Source organism: Meles meles, chromosome 9 (genome assembly GCF_922984935.1).
Source record: "Meles meles chromosome 9, mMelMel3.1 paternal haplotype, whole genome shotgun sequence".
Lineage (NCBI taxonomy): Eukaryota > Metazoa > Chordata > Mammalia > Carnivora > Mustelidae > Meles > Meles meles.
The window spans coordinates 50,575,317-50,598,659 of record NC_060074.1 but is presented as its reverse complement, the minus strand read 5'-3'; the positions used below and the strand labels follow the sequence as shown (position 1 = coordinate 50,598,659).

The following is a 23,343-nucleotide window of genomic DNA, read 5'->3' as shown; positions in this document are numbered from 1 at the left end:
GTTGTGTTTCCTTTTTAAATCTTCTGCTAAGGTTTCTATCCATACATGCCTGCAATGCTCCATTTCAGGACCCAAATGGCTATAGAATAAGGGATGAGCCTCCTTGGTGGGGACCTGTGTAACCATTTCTCATTTGACCTGAGAATTACGAATACTGTGGCTGTTGAGGAGGTGTGCTGATCCTTACCTTGTCACGCCTGTCAAATCATCTTTTTCAGACGGAGCACATTCCTCCTTACGATGTTGTGCCATCCATGCGTCCGGTGGTGTTGGTGGGGCCATCACTGAAGGGTTATGAGGTACAAATACCAGTCTGTTTTGCTTCAGTTGTTGAACAAGACACTAGGAGACGGCTGTTGGGCGCTTGGCCTTCCAGAGTCTGCTCACATAATTGTACTAAAGGAAGCAGCTCCCCTCCTATGAAGGCGGGTGGTGCGGTGTGGGGCTTCTGTGGCCCTTCGCTCTTGCTTCCTTCTCTGGCACACTTCTCACCTTATATGTATCTTTTTGTTTAGAAATATATCCCTTAAAATGTTTATAATGGAAAGTTCTGGTCAGCTGTTTGCCCTGCATTAAATTCAAAGTGAAGGAAATTATCTGTCTCAACCATTCCCATTACTGTTAGAAATAACCAAGTGTGGGGGCACCTGGCTGGCTCAGTGGTAGAGCATGCAACTCTTGATCTCAGGGTCATGAGTTCAAGCCCCACGTTGGGCATAGAGCTTACTTTAAAAAAGTAAAAAACAAAGAAATAATGGAGTATAAACATCACAAGAGAACATGTGTTAGCAAACCTAAACCCCCAAAGCACCAACAAATCTCACCTTGCTGGGTGTTCAAGATGATGGCCTATCCCACAAAATATTTCTCTGTTTATTCATTTTAAGGAGACAGAAGGAAAAAACCTCCACTGAAAGTATTAATGAACTTGTTTAGAGATTAAACATTACCACATCAGAAGAAAAGAGTAAGGACTTAGATGCCCTACATTTCAGATGTTGCTGTTCTGACTCTGCTAGCATAGATAAGAATGGGTACGGAGGAACATTAAAATCTGAAGGTGGGCAACCTCCAGGGTACCATTCCCACTGAGCTAGGACAATATCTGGCCCATAGTAGTTTCTTAATACACACTGATAGAATGAATTAATGAATCCCTTTAAGGCAGCTCTAAGAATCCAGTTACCTTCTCCTTCCCCCGGCCTGTCTCCCTCCCTCTTCTCCCCTTCCCTTTACCCTCTCAGTGGAGAACGCCAGAGGAAGAGCAGGAGAGTGGTCTGTAGAAATGGAAAATTTCTACCAGCAATGGGGTGGTGGAGTCCAGGGCTGGCCGGAGTTGCTCTGCTCCACGCTGGAAGCAAGTGCCACTCAGGGGAGACAAGGACAGGCGGCAGCAAAGCCAGCCCATTGTGGTCTCTTGGCTACAGTTCTGTCACCTAAGAAGGGAAGGGGGTCAGCCTAGTGAACATGCTGGTTCATTCCTCAACACCCTAGAGGACAGCCATGGGGGAAATTTGAGTAACTGGAAGTGGTTAAGCATGAAAATGCCTCCCACTGTAACCTATCCTTTGGAGACAAAAGGCTGCGTAAGGTCTTTGCTCAAAGTGACCTTCCCTTCCACCTCTCTCACCTTTGACTTCTCTCTCTCTGTCTCTGCGTTTGTTTGCCTCATTCTTTTTTTCTCACCTCTGCAAAGGTAACAGACATGATGCAGAAAGCCCTCTTTGATTTCCTGAAGCACAGGTTTGATGGGAGGTGAGACATACAGATGTTTTTGTATTTTTATTTTCCTCTAACTGAACATGTATGCTATAAATTGATTTGTGGATCTGTTTCCAGTGATTGCAGAAGTTCTCTAATTAAAACTTAACTCAGTATTCAGGGAAGAATACAATGAAAGAATTCTGAAGATATGAAGTTACGAAGTATAGGATTGAATCCCCAAGGAAGAAAGGACTTTGAGAAGGAAAATAATCCATTTGTTTTAATTAAATGTGTGTGTTTGTCTTTATTTCCTTGATTGAATTCATACCAAACTTATTTTATGAAAAATATTAATGAAAATATAGACGACTTCTGATAAATGTGGTGGCTCACTGGTGAAGCTGGCAGTAATACTTGGGAACTGTGCATGAATGTGTTTGTGTGTGTGTGCGCGTGTGTGCGCATACGAAGGTATAAAGTACTGAGTTTCCTCACAAGAAAAGTGCAAGAACCGGGGCGCCTGGGTGGCTCAGTGGATTGAGCCGCTGCCTTCGGCTCAGGTCATGATCTCAGGGTCCTGGGATCGAGCCCCGCATCAGGCTCTCTGCTCCACAGGGAGCCTGCTTCCTTCTCTCTGCCTGCCTCTCTGCCTGCTTGTGATCTCTCTCTCCGTCAAATAAATAAAAAAAAAAAAAAAAAAAAAAAAAAAAAAAAAAAAAAAGAAAAGTGCAAGAAGTGTTTTCTCCATAAGCTTCCCAGAGTGACTATTTGTAGGGAATAATACTTGTTTGGATGCTTAGTTCTGGGTTTATTTTACCAATAAATCACCTTGTATTTTATTGGTTTATTTTGTATGTACCCTGTGATTAACACAGCTCAGTCTTTAGCCCTCAAATAATTTTATCATTTAAGTTTTGTGAAAAATGTCTGAAACAGTTTCTGTTTTGCAGAGAAATGGTAAAAAGCCCGTCTTGACTCAATACTAAGTACTGAGCTCCTTCACAATGCAGAATGCACTCCTTGTAAAATAACCACATTGCAAATTCTGAAGACTTAATAGAAATGAGGAAAATGTACATAGTGTATACTGAGAAGTATGGGTACATGCATCCAACTTACCGAATACTTTTAAAACTAGCTTCAAATAGCTTTTTTAAAAATATGGTATTTTAAGGAGAAAAGTAAACCTAATACTGCTTTAAGCACAAACTGTATATATTTGTCAAAAGAAAAGCCTTCTGGGTAATTGTGTTTAAAATATTCATTAGTTTCTGGGACTACATACAAAGAAACTGAAATTTTGGTTCCAGTCGTTGAGATTTTAGTTCAAGGAATGAGAATGCTTCGGTGCCGTTATGTGAATGGCTGGGTACATTAGTAGAATGCCAGGCTGCCTTCATAAATAGACCCGAAAATGTGTAATGATTCAGACACAGTGGGAGCTTAACTGTTGCTCATTTAACAGTTTGAGGCAGGCATTCCTCAGCTAGGCAGAGGGGAGGGGAGGGGAGGGGAGGATGGACAGAAAGTTTGTCCCACCCATCATCTGGTGTCCTTGGCCTGAGCGTGGTGTCTCCAGTCAGCGGGTGGGAAGAGGTGCGTGCCAGCCTGCACGTGACACACACGGATCCTCACTTTTCCCTGGTCAGAGCCCGGTCATGTGGCCATGCTGAGTTGCAAAGTAGTCTAACTATGTGGCCAGGAGGAGGAGGAAATAGATTTTGTTGAACAGTCTCTGCCACGTTCATCTAGTGGACACAAAGCACTGACTAAGAAAGCCACGGGTTTGGGGCGCCTGGGTGGCTCAGTTGGTTAAAGTCTCTGCCTTCCGCTCAGGTCATGATTCCAGGGTCCTGGGATCGAGCCCCACATCGGGCTCTCTGCTCAGCAGGGAGCCTGCTTCCCCGTCTCTCTCTCTCTACCTGCATCTCTGCCTACTTGTGATCTCTGTCTGTGAAATAAATAAATAAAATCTTAAAAAAAAAAAAGAAAGAAAGAAAGAAAGCCACGGGTTTAACCTGTTCTTCCTCGCCCCCCGCCACTTTTTAAAGAAAATAGGCAGAGGATGAAAGAGTTTCAAATGAAACAATAAAAAGCACTAAATATTAGAGTTGGAAGGAAATGTAAGAGTTCTTTTATTGCAATCGCTTTTCTTTTTTTTTTTTATTAACATAGAATGTATTATTTGCCCCAGGGGTATAAGTCTGTGAATCATCATTCTTACACAGTTCACAGCACTCCCCATAGCACATACCCTCCCCAATGTCCATCACCCAGCCACCCTATCCCTACCCCCCACCCCCCCCAGCAACCCTCAGTTTGTTTCCTGAGATTAAAAGTCTCTTACGGTTTGCATCCCTCTCTGGTTTCATCTTGTTTTCATTTTTTCCTCTCTTCCCCTATCATCCTCTGTCTTGTTTCTCAAATTCCTCATATCAGCGAGATCATATGTAATCTCTTTTCTTCAGCAACCACAAACAGATGGATAAACTGCTTTGGTTTGAGCATCTTTGGTAATTGGGGTTTCACTTCTTGAAAAAGCATTGCAAAGAACGGCTGAACTCTGATTCTTTAACTTGATAGCAGTGGCCTTGGTCTTGCTCGCTAATGACTGGGCCATAACCCTTACCTTCATGCAGCAATCTGTGTGTTGGAGGCAGCTAACATGCATGGCTTCATCTTCTGTGTTATTGGCCACACGCACACACACACACACACTCACACACACATACTTTCTCTGCCTATGCTTAAAGTTGTGTGGTTTTAACCTGTGGTATCTTTATCTCAGGAAGTTCTGAGCAGTGCCTTATCAGGCGACCCCATAATAGCCCTCCAGCTGAACAAATTCCATCCCATAACAGCCTGTTTGCATCACGTTGTTTCTGTCACCACATAGCATCCTTATAAACAACAATATTTTTAACGGTCTGAAAGGTAGGACCTATGGGAATAGAAGGAGGAAACTATTAAAATTTAACAAAGAGAAAGTGAATGGCTTGTTTTCAAGAATGAAGCATCTGAGATTCTTCAATTTTCAGGCCTGGAAAGAGGAAGTGCATTTGATGGTAACAGGAGAGATTTGTTTTGAGTCGGCTAGAGTTGCTGCATCAAGCATTTACACACACTGTTGAAGATGGTTTTAGTAGAAATAGAATTAAAATGTCAATGCCAAGTGTTCCGTAGGGTCTGATGGCACAGCCGAGGATCCAGAGATAGGAGGAAGATTCAAACAGCCGCAAAAGGAATAGCCAGAGAGAGAGACTCGGCGCTGGAGAGCTCTTAATTATGGCAGTGTTGGGAAAAGATAGATGGTAAAGTTGGGAGTAACAGAGTGGACTTGCTTTCAAATAATAAGAGGCCAGTGTGACAGAAAAAAGCAGTAATGAATTCTTTAGCTGGGAGTATGTAGAGACTTTGATAAGGAAGAAGCAACAGGCCCGTGGCCTCACCCTCCCTCCGACACATCTGCTGTGTGGGAAATAACCTAACATTCTGAGCTATGACAATCTGCTGTATTATGTTTTACCAATTAATAAAGGGAGAGAAAACAACAAATAGTCTTTAACTGAAATCAGCCAAGAGAACAATTACACAGAAGGCTTTAGCACAGTGATACAGCGTAAACAGTATGTTCTGGTGGAAACCTACCCCATGTTTAATTGGCTATGATGGTTAGACCAACGAGTCAAGGGAAAGTCTTATTTTTCAGAAAGAACCAAAAAGGGATCCATTGGCTAAGAGGCTCTGTTCAGTACTGTTTTTCAGATCCTGGTTTGAAAATAAGTCAACAAATTGGATCCAAGTCCAACAGCTTGATGGTTACAAAATCATAGACTTACCCTTTTTTTAATACCTCAAATTATTTGAGTCTATTGAGAGCTACTTATTACAGGTTTATTGCTGTGGCTGCTACAGGGGGGCTTACCTGTGATATATGTAAGAAAAAAAAAGCATAAGACAAACTAGTGCCTGGGGGGTCTTTGTCCATGTGGATATCCACACGTACTGGCAGTTCCTAGCCACAGTCATAAATTAGGTGAGCCTAACCAGCTGGCACAGTGGCATCAGCCTGCTGAACACCCAGGACGCAATGTGACGTGGAGCTTTTCTCTCTTCATTTTACACCACCAGCATTCACTGGGGATCATCCTTCGGGAAGAGGTTTGTTCAGCTGGTTGAATATACCATCCATAGTCTGAACAATAGGCAGTCAAACCAACTGCCATTTGTGGTCCTAGGCTAATCTTTTCAAATTCCAATGAAATTGTTGCTTTATGCATTTTGACAGTTAGATCATCTCTCTGGCAGTTGTGCAACGCTTTGTAACAGACATGATCATGGCCAGAAATCTTAAATGAACACCCTGTAGCCTGTATAGATAAGATCTGAAGTTAAAGGAAGTTGTTAGCCAAAGGCTACTCAAAGGAAAAAAAGGGTTTGAGAAAGAATTTGAAGAAAATAGGCTGAGAATACAACTTCAGAGACTTAGAGAGGTAGTATTTATTTATAAACAGCAGTGGGCACCCTTGATGGTATCACATAGCACCCAAGGCATGGCAGAATGAAAACAACTTGTAACTGCAGTCAACAAATGGAAAAGAACACCACAGCGCCTTCTGTTTCAAAATCAGTATCACCCTCTTATCATCTCCTTCTACCATTCTCTCTTTAAATGCAGACTCGTTGGGGGTCAAACACTAGAGACACGTAATTGAACACTTGAATGCCAAACATAAATATTTAAATTAGCAGGTTGTGGGGCGCCTGGGTGGCTCAGTTGGTTGAGCGACTGCCTTCGGCTCAGGTCATGATCCTGGACTTCCAGGATCGAGTCCCGCATCGGGCTCCCAGTTCCTTGGGGAGTCTGTTTTTCCCTCTGACCTTCTCCTCTCTCATGCTCTCTCTCACTCATTCTCTCAAATAAATAAATAAAATCTTTAAATTAGCAGGTTGTGATTATAACCTGTCTGACCTGATTCTCTCACCCCAAAGTATATATAAATTTCATGGATTCTGGGGGTAGGAGAGTTGATGGTCAACGGCTAATTTGTATGGATAGGATGTAAAGAAACTGTCCTCTTTCAGTCTCTAAATCTCCAATAACTATCTTATAAACATTATGTATGTGCCATCAACATAGGACATTATGAATAATTATTTAGCAAAGCACTTTTATATATTACCTTGTTTGCTCTCACTGACAGTCCCCTGAGAAAGTTTGGCAAAGCCGTCATCACCATTGTGTTGATTAGGATACTGATGCTCGAAAGATGACATGACTTGTTCATGATCCCACACCCAGCAAGAAGAGCAAGATCCAGGGTGCCTGGGTGGCTCAGTGGGTTAAGCCTCTGCCTTCAGCTCTGGTCATGATCTCAGGGTCCTGGGATCAAGTCTCGCATCGGGCTCTCTGCTCAGCGAGGAGCCTGCTTCCCCCTCTCTTCTGCCTGCCTCTCTGCCTACTTGTGATTTCTCTCTCTGTGTGTGTCAAATAAATAAAATCTTAAAAAAAAAAAAGAAAAGAAAAAAAGGAGAAGAGAGGACTCAGGGAGAATACTCAGATCTGTGTATGCTCTCCATCCCAATTCTCTTGACAGTGTGCCGTTCTGTTCTTTGGCATGGTCTTCTCTATGAATACTAGCAGTTTTTTTTTTTTTTAATTAATGCACTAGCAGCATTGCATATTAGATGTAGCAAAGATAGAGTACAGAAGGACCTGATAGCTGTTCTGAATGAACATGGAAATACTAATTGTTTTTGAATGAATGAGTTATTACTAAAAGTAGCATCTTTCACAGAAAACTAATACTCATTGGTCATGATAGATGACAGTAATTGTGATGAATTCCAAAACAGAAATAAAGAATAAATGGGATTCAGATTTGCTTAGATTCAGAGAACAGTTTTTTTTTTTTTTTTAAGATTTTATTTATTTATTTGACAGAGAGAGATCACAAGAGAGGCAGGCAGAGAGAGAGAGAGAGAGAGAGAGAGAGAGAGCCATCTCTCTCTAGCCATCCAGGCGTCCCAGAGAACAGTTTTTGCTAGTTTTCAGTGACATTTGCTACTACCAGTTCTCTGAGGAACTGAACTTCTGTTAGCGTTTACCTACCAGTCGGCAATCATTGACACTATGTCACGGAAAAGTTTCCTAGGGAACTTTTAAAAGACATATCTCTAATAAGATGCATGGAAGTACTGAAAGACACTGGGGGGAATAAGTACAGCAAGAAAAGAAGTAGAAATAGGATTGTTCTAAGTAAAAATAATAATAATAATAAATATATAACTAGTATACAAAATATATTTTTAAAGTATATAAAACTAAAAAAAGTATATAAACTTCAATTGTATTGCTGGGAAGCCTTTTACAAAAAATAGTTTGGATTTGGTGTCTGATTTTGGTAATAGTAAGCATCTTTGTATGGAAAATAGAAGCCTCTCTTTTGTCTTATTGAAAGGTTTCTGGGGCAGTGTCTGTCTTGTCCTGAGCTCTTTTATGCATGCATGTGTACTGTTACTAAGAAATAACTTGTAATAATACTTGCCAAGTTGCCGAATCTTGTTTTCTACTCAGGTTATGATCTCAGTTGGGATCTTGGGATCGAGCCCCGCAATGGGCTCCATGCTTGGTGGGGAGTTCATTTGGGGATTCTCTCTCTCCCTCTCCCTGCCACCTCCCTCCCTAGTCTCTAAAATAAATAAATAAATCTTTTTTTAAAAGATGTTTGAGAGGGGCGCCTGGGTGGCTCAGTGGGTTAAAGCCTCTGCCTTCTGCTCAGGTCATGAACCCAGGGTCCTGGGATCGAGCCCCGCATCAGGCTCTCTGCTCAGCAGGGAGTCTGCTTCCCCCTCTCTCTCTGCCTGCCTCTCTGCCTACTTTTGATCTCTCTCTATCAAATAAATAAATAAAATCTTTAAAAAAAAAAGATGTTTGAGAAATAGATTAACAAATTTGCTGGTGTTTTGTTGACAAATAAAACAAGAAAAAGAACCTTATTGTCCATACCTTTTCCTATTTGTGAAATACACGAAGCAGGTTTTTTTTCTGTGTATGTGTGTTATTGTTTGTTTGCCTGCTTTTTTGTAGAACTTGTAAAAACTTGTAAAACTCTGTGTGTGTTTGAAAATAGCTTCGTAAACATGTTTAAAATCCAGAAAAAATAAGAGTATACACCTGTTGGTAATCCTTTGAAATTTTAAGAAATGAAGGTTACTATTTGGCTTATATAGAGAACTAGCAAACTTGATCTCTCTTATGCAGAACAAACATTTTAGGCCCTCCAAAAGTCTTTATCCCTGAAAGTTGAATTCTGTTCCTAAATTAACCCACTTCTCTCCAGTCATAGATTTGAATTGCTCTGGAACTTGACTCCATATTTCTAACCAGCAACTCTATCCTTAAAACAACAGACAAACAGAAACACAAAAATAAACAAGCAAATCCTATTCTGTAAATTAAAGAGCTAGGAGCACAGGACTGCCCGTGAGATCCCATACCTCAGGTTGCAAAGGCCAACTGAGTAATGGAGACTGAGACATGAGATTCACTTGACTTTAACCTCACCAAAATCCGGACCACCTCTCTGCACATGGCCAAGGTCGACTGCATCTGCTCTTGACGATTTGGCTTGTATCTGGGCATTCAGGGTTGTTAGAGAAGAAAACTGAAACTAAGAGACTTATGAGTCAGGTGACTAAGCACTGCCTGGTGTTTGGGGGCCTGGGGTTTAGGCCTTCTTAGCCTCTCACTAATCACGTGGAACTTCCCCTCTGTGTCTCAGTTTTCTTGGCAAAATGAAGAAGTTGTACTTGACCAGTGTTTTCCAATGTTTTTTAGCAGCTGATCAGCTTTTTACAATGAAATCATGTATAAAGCCCCAATGTAGAAAACAGAAATACAGAGGTGTTTGCCTGGCATGGGCAGAGGAAACTCTGGCCCTCCGCCAACTCAGCTTCCCTTCAGTGTTCTCAGTGACCTGGGGTATTTCACAGAACCCTTGGTTTCTGCAGAAGATAATTTGAAGATGCCTCAAATAATTTATTAGTGCTTAAAAATTCTTAAAAATGTAAAAATTTAAAACATGCCATCTACAGCTTATAAATACAATATAATGACATAAGAAGGTGCTTTGCGTTAATATGACATCCGAAACTTTTGTACAGCCTGTTGCTTTAAACAAGCTATTTCCAGTCATTTGTGAAAAGGAGTATTTTAAATTTCCCTTAAGGCTCCGGGTCACTGAAGTCAGGTAAAGAGTCTCCTAAGAGGGCTGATGGTATACCAAAATAGGTGTGAGATGACAGGGGGCTCAGCTATTGTTTACAACTCTCCCCTGCCCCATCCCCCAAAGGGATATAAAAACGAAGGAGACCGGGTGCACTGAGCACAAAGGGAAGGGACACTACTCTTTTGTCTCCCTTCCAGAACTCTGCCAAGCTCTGAAAATGAGAATGAAGAAAGGTCCATGGTGACAGTGGTGGCTCAGAGAGGCATTCTTTGCATTCTCCAGATAGATAATCATCTGAAATTGATCAGTGCCAGTTTAAAGTAAAGAACTGTAAAACTGTAAATTCCAGAGATCCTTACGGGATCAATCATATGCAGATAGACGCCTCTCTCTGTTCATTTGTGGTGTCTGTGCTTTATTCTTTTGCGTAACTGCAGGAAACTTTCTGACTTACCAGAATCCTTGCACAATCCTCACATTGCCCTCAACTCTAGTGTCTCCCGGCTCCCCACTTTATGCATTCAAAGTCTGAGGCAAATATACTGAAGAATCTTGTGCATGCAGATGAGAAACCATATTTTCCATATTCTTAGAAATGAAGGTCCCTTTGGGCCTGGGGGAACATGCTTCTTGTATCACGATGTAACTGTTGAGCACCAGGAGTGCGACATCGCTACCAACTGGTTGAGTGTCGCTGATGAAAATGAAGAGGGCTTTTCCCTTTGGCCAGCAGCATGGATATACCTGGGTAGAATGTTTGTAGTTCCTGGAGGTCTTGTTCAAGAGCAAATCAAATGTGAAGTGAAAGGAAACTGTATTGCTGCTTCCCAAAAAGAGCATGGTTTATTCATATGTTTTGATTCCCTCCTGGTATGGAGTGCATTATGAAGAGAATTTGGCAAGGTAGGTAATAGTGAAGGAAGAGCTGCCTTTTTAACAACAGGTTTTTGTTTGGGTTTGGATTTTGGTTAAATCGTCAAAACCTTCTTCCATTCTACCCAGCTTATATTTTAATTCCTGCCGAAGCCTGTTTAAAATACTTGTGGCCAATGTTTATTATACTGTGGTTGTACTGCCGTATGTAGAGTGGTTATTAAGTACTGTGGTTATAAATCACTTGAGAGCCCCACGACCTTTTTTACTGGCTTGTTCTGTTCTGTGTTCCTATTCATAGGATATCAATAACAAGAGTGACAGCTGACATTTCTCTTGCTAAGAGGTCTGTCCTAAATAATCCCAGCAAGAGAGCAATAATTGAACGTTCGAACACTCGGTCCAGCTTAGGTAAGATGTTCAAATGTGGTACTTGTCCAAGCTATGCTTTCAGAGCGGGATGGCACATGTTTCGTTTGTGAATGTCTTTTCCAGTTTGCTCCCCACTCTGAATGGGGAAGTGCTGATTAACTGAAGAGAATGCTATCCATGGAAAAGAAGGGAAAGGAGTCCTACAGCAGCCAGAGCCTCCTCTCTCAGCTCTAGTCAATTAGTCTGGTGGGAAGAATCCTCACTGGGCTCTCCTGGTGTGTTACTGCCTAACCACACAAAACCACTCACCTCCACTCTGCCCCAGCTTCTCAATGAGGCTAATGGTATCTGTCATACCTGAGTCACATCTGACATGAAAAGAAATGAGATGTTCAACCTTCTCGGATCTTTAGTAGAAAGCTAGATAATAGGGTCTTTGTGAGTAATCCCATCTTTAAATGGAAATAGCCATGAGCATTAAATATGTCTTTCCTGGAGCACAGTCAGAAAGCATTCTGAAATTCACCCTGATGGAGAAGGGAAAAATACCCTATTGTTACAAGATAGCAGGACGCTGTTTCAAGGAGTCAAAGAAGGAGTCTCAGAGATAAAAAAGGGTGAAATGAAAGTTTATTAAGTGAAGGTGAGAACAGAAAGGAGAGGGGAAAAACTCTCCAAAGTGAGAGAGGTCCCGAATGGGTTGCCACTGGGGGTTTTCAATGGTGGTCTTCTATTGAGAACTGACTAGGGAACTTGAATCTTGACGTCTCTGTCACTGCTGGCACTATGTTTACTCTTTCTTTGAAGTTTGGTAATTTTCAGTGGCCCAGCTGTAGCTGTTACAGAGGTATTTCTGACATTTAAGACAAATGAGGTAGACTCATTAGTCTCGTTATATTCCATTATCTCTGGTTTTGTACGCCTCAGCATTTTCCACATCTGGGATTTCTGTGAGCCTGAACACATAGCCCCCATGTGAGCCCAGTCACATAGCCCCCTCCCTGTCTCTCCTTACCTAGCCCCACCTGTCCCTTACTCAGTATGTACTTAGCTACTTTATAAAGCCATATGTGAATAGGACTGTGGAAGATGGAATCACCATCCACTGAAACAAGTCCGTGCTGCTGGGGAATCACGACGTTCATCTCAAAGCCTGTGTTGTGCTTTCTGTGATTGCCAAGAGTGGTATAGTCCACTTGTAACTTTCTAGGAGTCTCTCTTGCATTCACATTCTGAGGGGAGTTTGTTTTACTCCCCTCTTCCTCGTGGGCAGGGGTAGTAAAGATAGGGGTCTTCTGTGTCACAACATCTTAAACTACTGAGATGATGATAGAAAACAAACAAACAAAAAAATCCAGGATAGCTTGCACACCCAAACAACCCAACAAGCGTTTGTTGGAGGCTGAATCTTGACCCTGAGCCAAGAACTGCACAGATTAGAAAGAGGCTATAAAGTATCATCTCTATGTTCCTGACATGGAATTGGCACATGATAATTGTTCAATAAATATTTGTTGGCTGGTTGCTTTATGAAAGAATGTTAAACATACCAGTGGAATAGTTGTCAGTCCTTGTGAGGGCAGGATCCTAGACATCAATTGTTCTTTCCTTAGCTCAATGTTTAGATCCATCACATACAGAGTAAAACACTCTTAAAGACACAGTATTTTGACTTTAAGGAAGGAACAATGCAAGAGTTGATGATGATGAATCATATTAGGTGACTGACTAAAGTTAAATGTTGTGGGAGACAAGGATGCCAAATTAGATTGAGGATTTCTTAAACAAGCATCCACTCTCTGTTCTCCTATCTTCCACTGTCCTTTTCACTCCACAAAGTGCCTTTGACTTTTAATTACTCCTTCCTCTGACGTATAATGAGAGGTTAAAAAACACTTAAGTGCATACATGAGGTTGCTGACTCTAACCATCCCACCAAGGGTCTCATGGATATTCCTAGAAGTCATTTGGTATAATCCAGTCACATGTTTCAGTCAGTGGAGTGGAGTTGGTGTAAATAGTGAGGACAAAACAAGGTGAATGTCAGTTTACTGACTTTTCCCTTTGCTTTGCAAATTCATGTACCTACAACCATTAGAATTAATTTAATGGCAATCTGTTATGATAACCACTTCGTGAGCCACCTATGTCCATTTGCCTGCTCGTTAGTGCGCATTTGTACATTCCCCCATCACATGTTTATTGTTATGTGCCATGCATTATGCTAGACTGTGGAAGTACAAACATAACTAAGAAAAAGTATCTTACCCATAAGCCACTGGGAAGAAGGGGCAGATGGTTAAATGCTGTTTGACAGTGGAATTATGAGCCAAGAGCTAGGGGTATAAAGAAAGAAGGGTAGGGAGTAAGAGGTGTCAGAGAAGACTCTGAAGAAGTTATATTTGAGCTGGTTCTTCAAGGCAGACAAGAATGTGCAAAGATGTCAGCATGTAAAAAACATTGTTAGGTTGATAAACAAGTAGACTGTGCAGAGAATGCTTAGAAAAGGGGAGTGGGTGCCATGGTTTGGGAGCAACAGGCGAAGAGACTGTAAAAGTAGGTTGAGGTCAGTGTGTTAGGGCTCTAAGTATGCCTTGCTAAAGAAATCTCCAAAGTAGACTCTATGAAATGTGAATTGTAAAGGGTACTAATAGTTGTTACATCCAAAATGTTTTCCGTAGTCAAATTTGGAAATTTGGATTAAACAGTTGGCCATCTTTACTGCAAGACTTCTGAGAGCCTTCAAAATAAAATTTGAAATTCCGAAAGAAACTATTAGAGCCTGCGATATTTTGCAAAAACAAACAAACAAACAAACAAAAAAAAACAAAAACAAAAACAAAAAAACCCTAACTAACTAACTAAATAAATAAAAATAAAATAAAAATCTCTTTTCCCCTTAGGATATCTTAAGGGATTAGTGTTCAAGGATACTCACTTTGGGAAATATTGCCCTGAACCCAAAGGAGCCATTGGAGTAGTTTAAGCATTTGGATATAAGAAAGGTCACAGGTGACAGAGATGCTGGAGAGAGATGGGTCTAGACTGGTCATGGTCAAGTTATAGAAGTGTTCATTGAGGTTCTTCCAGCATCATAGTCCATGACTTCTCAGAGCCCCATTTGTCTGGAATAAGATCATGAGGAAACTTCCATTGGAATCCTCTGAGAATCAGCATGGGAAGTCAAGATTGCTGGGTTTGCTTAATTTTTTTTTTTTTTAAAGAAAATGGTCTAGGTAGATATAAATGCTGTTCTCTTTCTCAGTATATGTATTGAATTCCAAATATATATTACCCAAATATGGACCCACTCTGGTATATAGTATGGCCTCTGCAGCCTTCTGGCTTGCTGGCCCAAGCGCCTCTCCACTCATGCCAGAATGTCCATTGCCTAAGAGTTTCGTGTTGGGTAAGCCTTGGATGTGCTTGCCCTCTGCACAGGTCAAAAACCATGTTTACCTCATTGCTTATGCAGAGTAAATAAGGCTAGGTATTTCTGTAGAATTTACACAATGTGCCTCAAGGGTTCTTTGAGTATACTAGAGCAGTCCATCTTGCCTCACTACCTTTTTGCTACTCCAGGAAACATTGTATTCAGATTTGAAACTTAAAGTAATACAGACTTGTTCTACAATAGTCCTGGCCAGGAGTTAAACTAGTGGCAATTTAATGACAACAACAAATGGAGAACATGCTCCAACAGCCAAAGGCTGAAATCTGCTACAGTACAAATACACGTTATTTTCTGAACTTCTCTCATAAGAAAAATCCTTTTTAACTGTTTTTGACATATGAGAAAAAAAAGGGAAAGGTATGTTATTATTATTAACAAATGTAGTGTGTGATTTTGGAAGAATTTTGCAAATGAGCCTAATTGTCCAAATTCTTTACATAAATGTCTTGGGAGCTAGTCACATTTCAAAGCAATGTAAAATCTTTCAGACCATTGGGATTGGATCATATGAAAAATAATAGCTATGTTCATTCTCAAAATTCCTATTTCTAATACAAATCATGCATTAAACATCAGAAGTTTTGTGGGAAGAATTTTAGGCTATTATGCAAAGCCCATGAGAGTAGAATTATAAGATAGTCTTGAGCATTCATACTCCTGCACACCCTGTTATGGAAGGGAGGATTTTTTGGTGGGTGACGTGAACTTGAATATATACTGGGTAAACAAAACAAATCATGGCTTTCTGGTAGAAAACCTTTACAATGAGTATATGTAGAGCAACATCACCTCTTTCCTAGACCATATTTGAAGTGATTTATATTAGGTAACTTTGTCTACTCTGTGTAATATAAACAAGATTACGACATTGCTAGGTCATGCCTATAATACATAAGCCAAAAATAAAAAGTAAGTAAAAAGTAAAACAAGATCATCTCTCTGAAAATTAAGTAGTCTAGTTCAGACTTTGGACATGACCCAATAAATCAGATAATTTATAAAATATATATGAAAAAGTTTTTTCTGTTTTAGAAAGCCAAATTTTTTTTTTATCGATAATCTGCTTTGTCTTAAAAATAACTGGATTGCTTCAGACATGGAGAATGACTAGATTTTTTTATTTGACCAGATTTGTGCAGGATTCAGGTCACTTGGACATTACAGACAGTTGGATAGATTTTCATTCTCAAGACATTTCAGCATTTATAATATAATTGCCTTAGGTTTTTTTTCTTTAATACTGAAAATTATTCCCTAGAACAAGTGTACCAGCCCTAATACTTGAATTAAGACATAGCAATATGTTAGTTGTAAGAGTAGACCCGACATTTAACCCTGGGTGAAAAATATGCATGCCATTCAACACAGATGAGTTGTGGGATTTGTAAAAAACATAGTTACAGAATATTAATATATAAATTGTTGATTGGTTGAAATATCTCCGTGTAATTTGCTTTCCATGTGATGTTGCTCCACACATGTATTTCAAGTCTTTCCTAAATGTGGTTTCAGCTTTCAAAGATAAAGTAAAAGTCCTTTAGGAGCACCTGGGTGGCTCAGTGGATTAAGCCTCTGCCTTCAGTTCAGGTCATGATCCCAGAGTCCTGGGATCAAGCCCGGCAGGCATCGGGCTCTCTGCTCAGCAGGGAGTCTGCTTCTCCCTCTCTCTCTCTCTCTCTCTGCCTGCCTCTCTGCCTCTTTGTGATCTCTCTCTCTCTGTGTCAAATAAATAAGTAAAATCTTAAAAAACAAAAAAGTAAAAGTTCTTTAGAACAAAACAACAGTCGTAAACAACCTAGCTATATAAATCGCTAAATTTCAGGGCATGTGTAAGAAGTGAGTTAAGAGAGCCATCACAATTTTTTTCACCAAATTTTTTGTTTTATGCAAAACTCAAAACTAAACCCATCTCTCTCTCTTTAGAAAAGATCTTAAGTGAATAGAAGTATGAAATTCAAAACGTTCTGTTTTGCAATGTAGACAAATATCTGAAAGGGGTACTATGTTTTTAAATGTAAGAATTAATAAAAATAACTATGTCCTTTCACGTATTATCTCTCCTCTCAGCGGAAGTACAAAGTGAAATTGAAAGAATCTTTGAGTTGGCGAGATCTTTGCAACTGGTTGTTCTTGACGCAGACACCATCAATCACCCAGCGCAACTTATAAAGACTTCTTTAGCACCAATTATTGTTCATGTAAAAGTCTCATCTCCAAAGGTAATTAGCTCATTTCTGCCTTACGGAATAGAAGCTCATTTCCTTTGGAATATTCTTGGCTCTGTGCTTTGTTGTTAGTGGGTGAGGAGAATATCTTATTGAGATGCCTTTTAATGGGCAGTTTTTAATTCCCACAGTCTGTCCAAGTTCTAGAAATTCTGATAGCAAATAAAGAATAGCCATTGTTTTAAAGAAAGTCACTCTCTATTGTGGTTCCCCAGACAGGCAAGAATATAATAGAAATAAAAAATTAAGAAAGGTATGGAAAAGGAACTGTGGCTTTTCAGAGACTTTAGGTTATATCTTAGTTAATTTCTTGGGCAATATTGATTCTTGTAGCACCTATGTTCTCTCCCCAACTGAGCGAGTACATAGTTCAGGAAAGGTATATACATTTATCATATATAAAGCCAAACATCACTATATAAAATCTCTTATGGAAAAATTATAGACATTATATATGTGCTCAGGTTGGGTCTCCAAGGAATAAGGTATTCTGTGATTAAACACAGTGGGATATCTGCCCTGTGTCTTGATGCCACAAAGGTAGGTAAAAATAAAAGTGAGACAGCCTCAAATTGGTCTCTTTTGATTAGGCTGTTCTTTCATTTTTAAGAAGTGATGATATTCTAAAAAGTTAATATGAAATAGGTATCCTAGGGAGGTGTTACCTTAATAATTAGTTTATTTTCAGCGCCTCCAAGAGTGCAGTTTAGCGCTATGATGTAATTCAACTTCCAACCAGGGCAGTAGTCGCCTCTCACAAATGGAGAATGTCTAAAGAAGCTGTGTCCTTCCCCAGCCCTCAGCCTTCCATCTCTGCAGGCACTCGTTCCGCACGGGATGGACTTGGGAATCCTGACCAAACCAGGACCTTTTGGAAACCATTAGAATGGATTGAATCTGCCTTGACCACCTCGAGGTCTCTTTGACCCTGCACTGAGGGGGATTCAGATACCCTTCATTGCAGCGGAATAGATTTCAACCTCTTTTGCCCGCTGCCCCAATCACCACGGGGTCATTAAGTGTAGGAACAGGGGCTCCTGTGGACATACACGCTGAGGTGTCATAGAGCCTCACCGACCAGTACTATTTTGAGGTGAGGGCCCTATTTCAGCTTAAAAAAAAATGGGAGGGAGAGGGAGTATATGGCAAGTGCAGTTATAGCCATGCCCGAATGACACAGATATTCACTGGTTTAAAGGTAGCAAGGTGCCAGTGCAAATGTTTTGCCTGGATTGCTAATGTGAAATCTTGTTAATGTAAACTGGAACACCTCAATAATTATCAGTGACCAAAAGGACCAGATATATAAATGACTGATATTTATCTGATATTGAGATAGTGATCTAAAATATTACTTCACTGAATTTGGACATAAATGACCTGGTACAGATCAGTTCCTCCACTTTTGCAGAGCTCTAATTTCTCTGGGTAGGGGCACCTGGGTGGCTCAGCCGGTTAAGTGTCTGCCTTCCACTCAGGTCACGATCTCAGGGTCCTGGGATGAAGCCCCAGTGTCAGGCTTCCTGTTCAGTGCGGAGTCTGCTTTTCCCTCGCCCTCTCCCACTCCCCCTGCTATGCTCTCTCTCTCTATCAAATAAATAAATGCACTCTTTAAAAAATGTTTAAAAGTAGATAAATAAATAAATAAAATCTCTGGGTAAAATCTAGGGCAGGAACTTGAGATCCCCCCCAGGACCCCACACGGAGAGAGAATGGGATGTACATATCAAAGCCTCTGCAAGTGAGAGCCAGTGTAAGGGGGTGATGTCATTACAGAGTTTATATATATCATTTTTCATATTGTATTTCCTCTCTATTAATACTCAGGGCTAGCCAGACTATATTAAAAAGACTTGGTTTATTCATTTTTCTTTTAACTCATTGATTCATGTCTTCTTCTATCAGGTTTTACAGCGGTTGATTAAGTCTAGAGGAAAGTCCCAAAGCAAACACTTAAATGTTCAACTGGTGGCAGCTGATAAACTTGCACAATGTCCCCCAGTAAGTACCATCATTTTTTTGCGTTCGTCATTCTTGCTGGGACAGGAGAGGCTGGCGTGTTTTTTGTTTTCCCATTACCATTGTCATTTTGTTCTAGAATGGTGGTGATCACCTGTTGACATAAACATAAAGGGTTTTTCGCACACACTGCTGCTGTCCTGTTGGCTACACCCAGGCATCCAGAACTGGGACATCGGTTCTGCCGTGTAAGAAGAACTGAACCTAGTGTCCAGTGTCCCATCGCTTGCCTGCTACCTTGATGACCATGCAAATACTCGGCAGACTACTTAATCCAGTCATGGGGACACGTTTATGAAAAGAGAAAAGCAAATAAAACATACTAATTTGACTTTCCTTTAATTTTTCTGCCAGAAAATTCCAGTAGGCAGAAAAGATGTGACCTTGAAGGTTGAGAATTTATGGGAACTAGAAGAGCCCTACGGTTATAGCAAATGAAGAGGTCACGGTTAAGTAAGATGAAAAATTATACTATAGCAACGTATGTCCTGGTGCCATTGCCAGAAAGCAGCTACTGAGGTGGAAGCCAAGAAAATGGCAGGGATTTGGGTGGGGAGAGGTGCTGACTGTTCTCCTGTGGGTCACCAGTGGCTGATCTGTGTCTACCGCTCAGCTGATTTACTACTTCTGTGCCTGTGTTTCTCTAAAGAAAATAACTGTCTTTCCTACTGATTTAATTTACTAGGTTTTTAAATATATACTTGTGTAAGGATCGCTTATGCTCTGTGGAAGCATAAAATCTAATTCAGATGTTTAGAGAGACAATACAGCATAGCTGTTAAAAGCATGGACTCTGGAGCCAGATTGCCCATGTTCCAATCCACACTGGTCTTGTAATCTTGAGCAAGTACTTTCCTCACTGGGTTGTTGTAAGGTTTCAATGAGTGAGTTACACGGTAAAGCTCTTAGGACAGAGCCTGGCCCAGAATAAGCCCCACCTAGGTGTTTCTGTTAAAATTATCAGGTATAATTTGCATTCTGCCATGGCTAACCTGTCAGGCTCTGTAAGGATGTGTTCCTGTCTGGTTCACTGTTATATCTCAGTCCTTCATTATGATAGGCCCACAGTAAATATTTATTGACTAAGTGAACGAGTGAAAGGCAGTAAGAATAGGATGCATCCTTTTATCATAGGCCAGACGCCAAGCTAGATGCTTTCCATAGCTTATCTCTAATCTTTACTGTTACCTAGTAAGGTAGGCAGTATTATCCCCATTCTGTAGATGAGGCTACTGAAGGGAAAGAGGTTAAATGATTTTCCTAAGGTCACACAGCAAATTAGAACTAGATTAGATTTATCTGGCCCCAAAGCCAGTGTCCTGTCCTCATAGTCCCACCTACCTGTACACAGACCTGGTTACCTGCCCCACAGATAATTTGGATAGGCTGGATTCTGGAGTGCTATGTTAAGAAGTCTAACTTCACATTGCCTCCGAAGTCCACTTACAAAATGGAATGTGTAATTCAAACCCTGTGTGTAAATACAAGAATGTGCTACCCAGCCCCCGACTCTACAGTCCTTACCAGCTAATGGAAGTTAACCCTTACTGAGCAGATACCAAACGCTAGGACTATGCTATTGTTTCCAATTTTTAAAAGAATCTTATAAAGAGAGCTGTGTCAGTTTGTCTTCTGGGAAGCAGACACCTAAATGGAATTAGAAGTGCAACTTGTTGGAGAAAATACCTATGAAAGACTAAAAACAGAGAAAGAGGACGGAACAGGCTAGTAGGGCCTTCCGACCAGACCAGACTAGTCTCATGAAAGGAAGGGAGGAAGGAGGGAGAAATGGATAGCAGGAGCCTCAGACTGATATGTAGCTTTTCTTACAAGTTTGTCACACGTTGGACAAAACTGTCCTGGCTCTAGTCCCCATGTTGCGCTCAGGCACTGGCTAGGAGCAGCCTGTGGAGAGGATGGCATTTGCTTGGACCAATGCTGCAGTCATTCCAGAAGATGCCACAGTACCCCCATCTTCCCGCACCAGCCTATCTGCTGACTGCTCTCATGACTGCTGGTTTTCCAGGATATCTGAGCATAGGCCTCTATGACCACCCTCGTAGATAATATCATCCTTACTTCTAGAAGGGAAAGCTAAGTCCCTGATTAGGAAAGTTGTTGGAGGTAACAATTAGGAAATAAGCCCCAGATTCAACCCTAGGTCTGTCAGACTCCAACAAACCTCCATTTACTGCGCCCTTCCATCTCTACAGAACTGTGTAGTGCAGGTGGGTCTCTGGCCCCCAACTATGCTGTGAAGAGACATCTCCAGGACAGAACAAAGTTGTCAAATGGTAATGGGGGTTGTTAAGGAAATTGAGGGAGTTGAAGGCGAGAGGTCCAGTTCAGGCAGCCATTGGCCAAGCCCATGTGGTCCTTCAGGAAGGATGTTCTGCTGTATCAGACCTCATCTGGGGCAGAGAATCTTGGTAAGGGAGGAGACAGGGAATCCTGCTCTCTGACTTCGGCAAGAGATTCCTTTCTTTTCTGTGTCTGAGGGAGAGGTGTCTCCTCGCTCTTTTCGCCTCTTGTTGCTATTAATGGAACGTCCTGTTTGCTTTTGTTATGTCTAAAAGCATCCCCACCTTCCTTTGTTTCCTGAGTAAGTTAGCAAAGTCTCTTCAACCAATTTAGGCTTTTGGGAAACAAAACCCAGGAAGGGAAAGGGAGAGCTGGCAATTTCCTGCCACAGCATGTCCCCCAAGCCCCCACCACCACCAGGCGAGGAAGCCCAAACAGATCCTGCCACCTGCATAAGTGGTAGGAAGGAAAGGAGGAAAATACAAAAGGAAAAATACAGATTAATATCTTGAAATTCGTTGGCACGTCTATCTTCACGAATGGAGAGGGATCTACACCGCGCAGGCAGCCTAGTTCTGTGAACGTGGCCACAAGATCTGCGGGAGTTTTGGGTGCGGATCTAGGTGGACTGGAGAATAGTTAGGCCTGTCTGATTTCATTGGACAGAGTGAGCAGACTCATCCACCAGAGTGGGCTCTGTGAGCAGTTGTCGGAGTTGTGGGAGGAATCTCCTCTAGTGAAGGCTGAAGACTATGGTATCCGAGACACTTCTCAACTTCACAACTCAATCAGTAAGACTGATTCTATCTAGATTATGGAAGTGATCACTGTAGAGATGTTGGTAAAACCATGAAGGCTGTGGAGCCCCAAGAAGAGGAAAGTATAAAAATAAAGCAGAAAATATATCAAGTGATAGCCTTATTATTTCAAAATGTCCTAGATACTTCTAAGGAACGAACCATGGGCTTGGCTGAAAACATGTCATCCATGTCACTGTATGAGTAAATCAGACAAACTCAAAATATCTGGTCATCTCAGTGTTGTGTGGCTCACCTACAAGAACTAAAATACATTCAGCAAACATTATTTAAGTGTTAGGCCTGGGCGCCTGGGTGGCCCAGTCGGTTAGGCATCTGCCTTCGGCCTAGGTCTCAGGATCCTGGGATGGAGCTCCTTGATGGTGTCCCCGCTCAGCGGGGAGCCTGCTTCTCCCTCTCCCTCTGCCCCTCCCCCCCGCCATGCACACATGCACACGTGCATGCTCTCTCTCTCTCTCTCAAGTAAATAAATAAAATTCAAGGGGGAAAAAGGCATTAGGCCTGTTACCTTGCTAGATGCTGGGGATTCAAAGGCATGTTCCTACCTTCAAGAATTGCATAATCTTTTTTTTTTTTAAGATGTTATTTATTTATTTGACAGAGAGAGACAGTGAGAAAGGGAACACATGCAAGGGGAGTGGGAGAGGGAGAAGTAGGCTTCCTGCTGAGCCGGGAGCCCAACATGGAGCTCAATCCCTGGACCCTGGGATCATGACCTGAGCCAAGGCAGACATTTAATGACTGAGCCACCCAAGTGCCCCAGGACTGCATAATCTAAATAGAATCAAACACAGAGAACCAGCTGGTAGTTGTCAGAGCGGAGGTAGTTGAGGGGGCAGATGAAATAGGTGAAGGAGGTTAAGAGGTACAAACTTTCCATTATAAATAAATAAGTCATGGGGATGAAAAGTACAGCGTAGGCAATGTAGTCAATAATTTGTAAAAAAAACTTTATGTGGTGACAGATGGTAACTATGCTTCCAGTGAGCATTCTGTAATGCGGATAATTGTCAAATCAGTGTGTCCTGCCCCTGAAACTGATATAATATTATATGTCAATTATACTTCAGTTTTTAAAAAAAAAGATTACAGGTGGGTAAGTCAACTCTTTTTTTTTCCTTAATTTTTTTAGATTTTATTTATTTATTTCACAGGGATCCCAAGTAGGCAGAGAGGTGGGGGCGGGGGGAGTAGGCTCCCTGCTGAGCAGAGAGCCCCTTGCGGGGCTGGATCCCAGGACCTTGGGATCATGACCTGAGCCGAAGGCAGAGGCTTAACCCGCTGAGCCACCCAGGCACCCGGCTAAGTCAACTCTTAGCAAACAATTTGGTAGATCCTGAGTATGC

General features: G+C 41.4%; 1 protein-coding gene across 7 annotated transcripts in view; it reads left to right on the top strand.

Annotated features, from left to right (window-relative positions):
• The window catches only part of CACNB4 (calcium voltage-gated channel auxiliary subunit beta 4), a 248,781-nt gene that overhangs the window by 207,081 nt on the left and 18,357 nt on the right, over window positions 1-23,343 (top strand). For all 7 annotated transcript variants that reach the window (XM_046019260.1, XM_046019261.1, XM_046019262.1 and 4 more), the window contains 5 exons: window positions 219-299; window positions 1,697-1,755; window positions 11,110-11,219; window positions 16,702-16,853; window positions 18,765-18,860. In XM_046019260.1, the coding sequence (XP_045875216.1) occupies window positions 219-299; window positions 1,697-1,755; window positions 11,110-11,219; window positions 16,702-16,853; window positions 18,765-18,860 (498 nt within the window). The remainder of the gene's footprint in view (window positions 1-218; window positions 300-1,696; window positions 1,756-11,109; window positions 11,220-16,701; window positions 16,854-18,764; window positions 18,861-23,343) is intronic.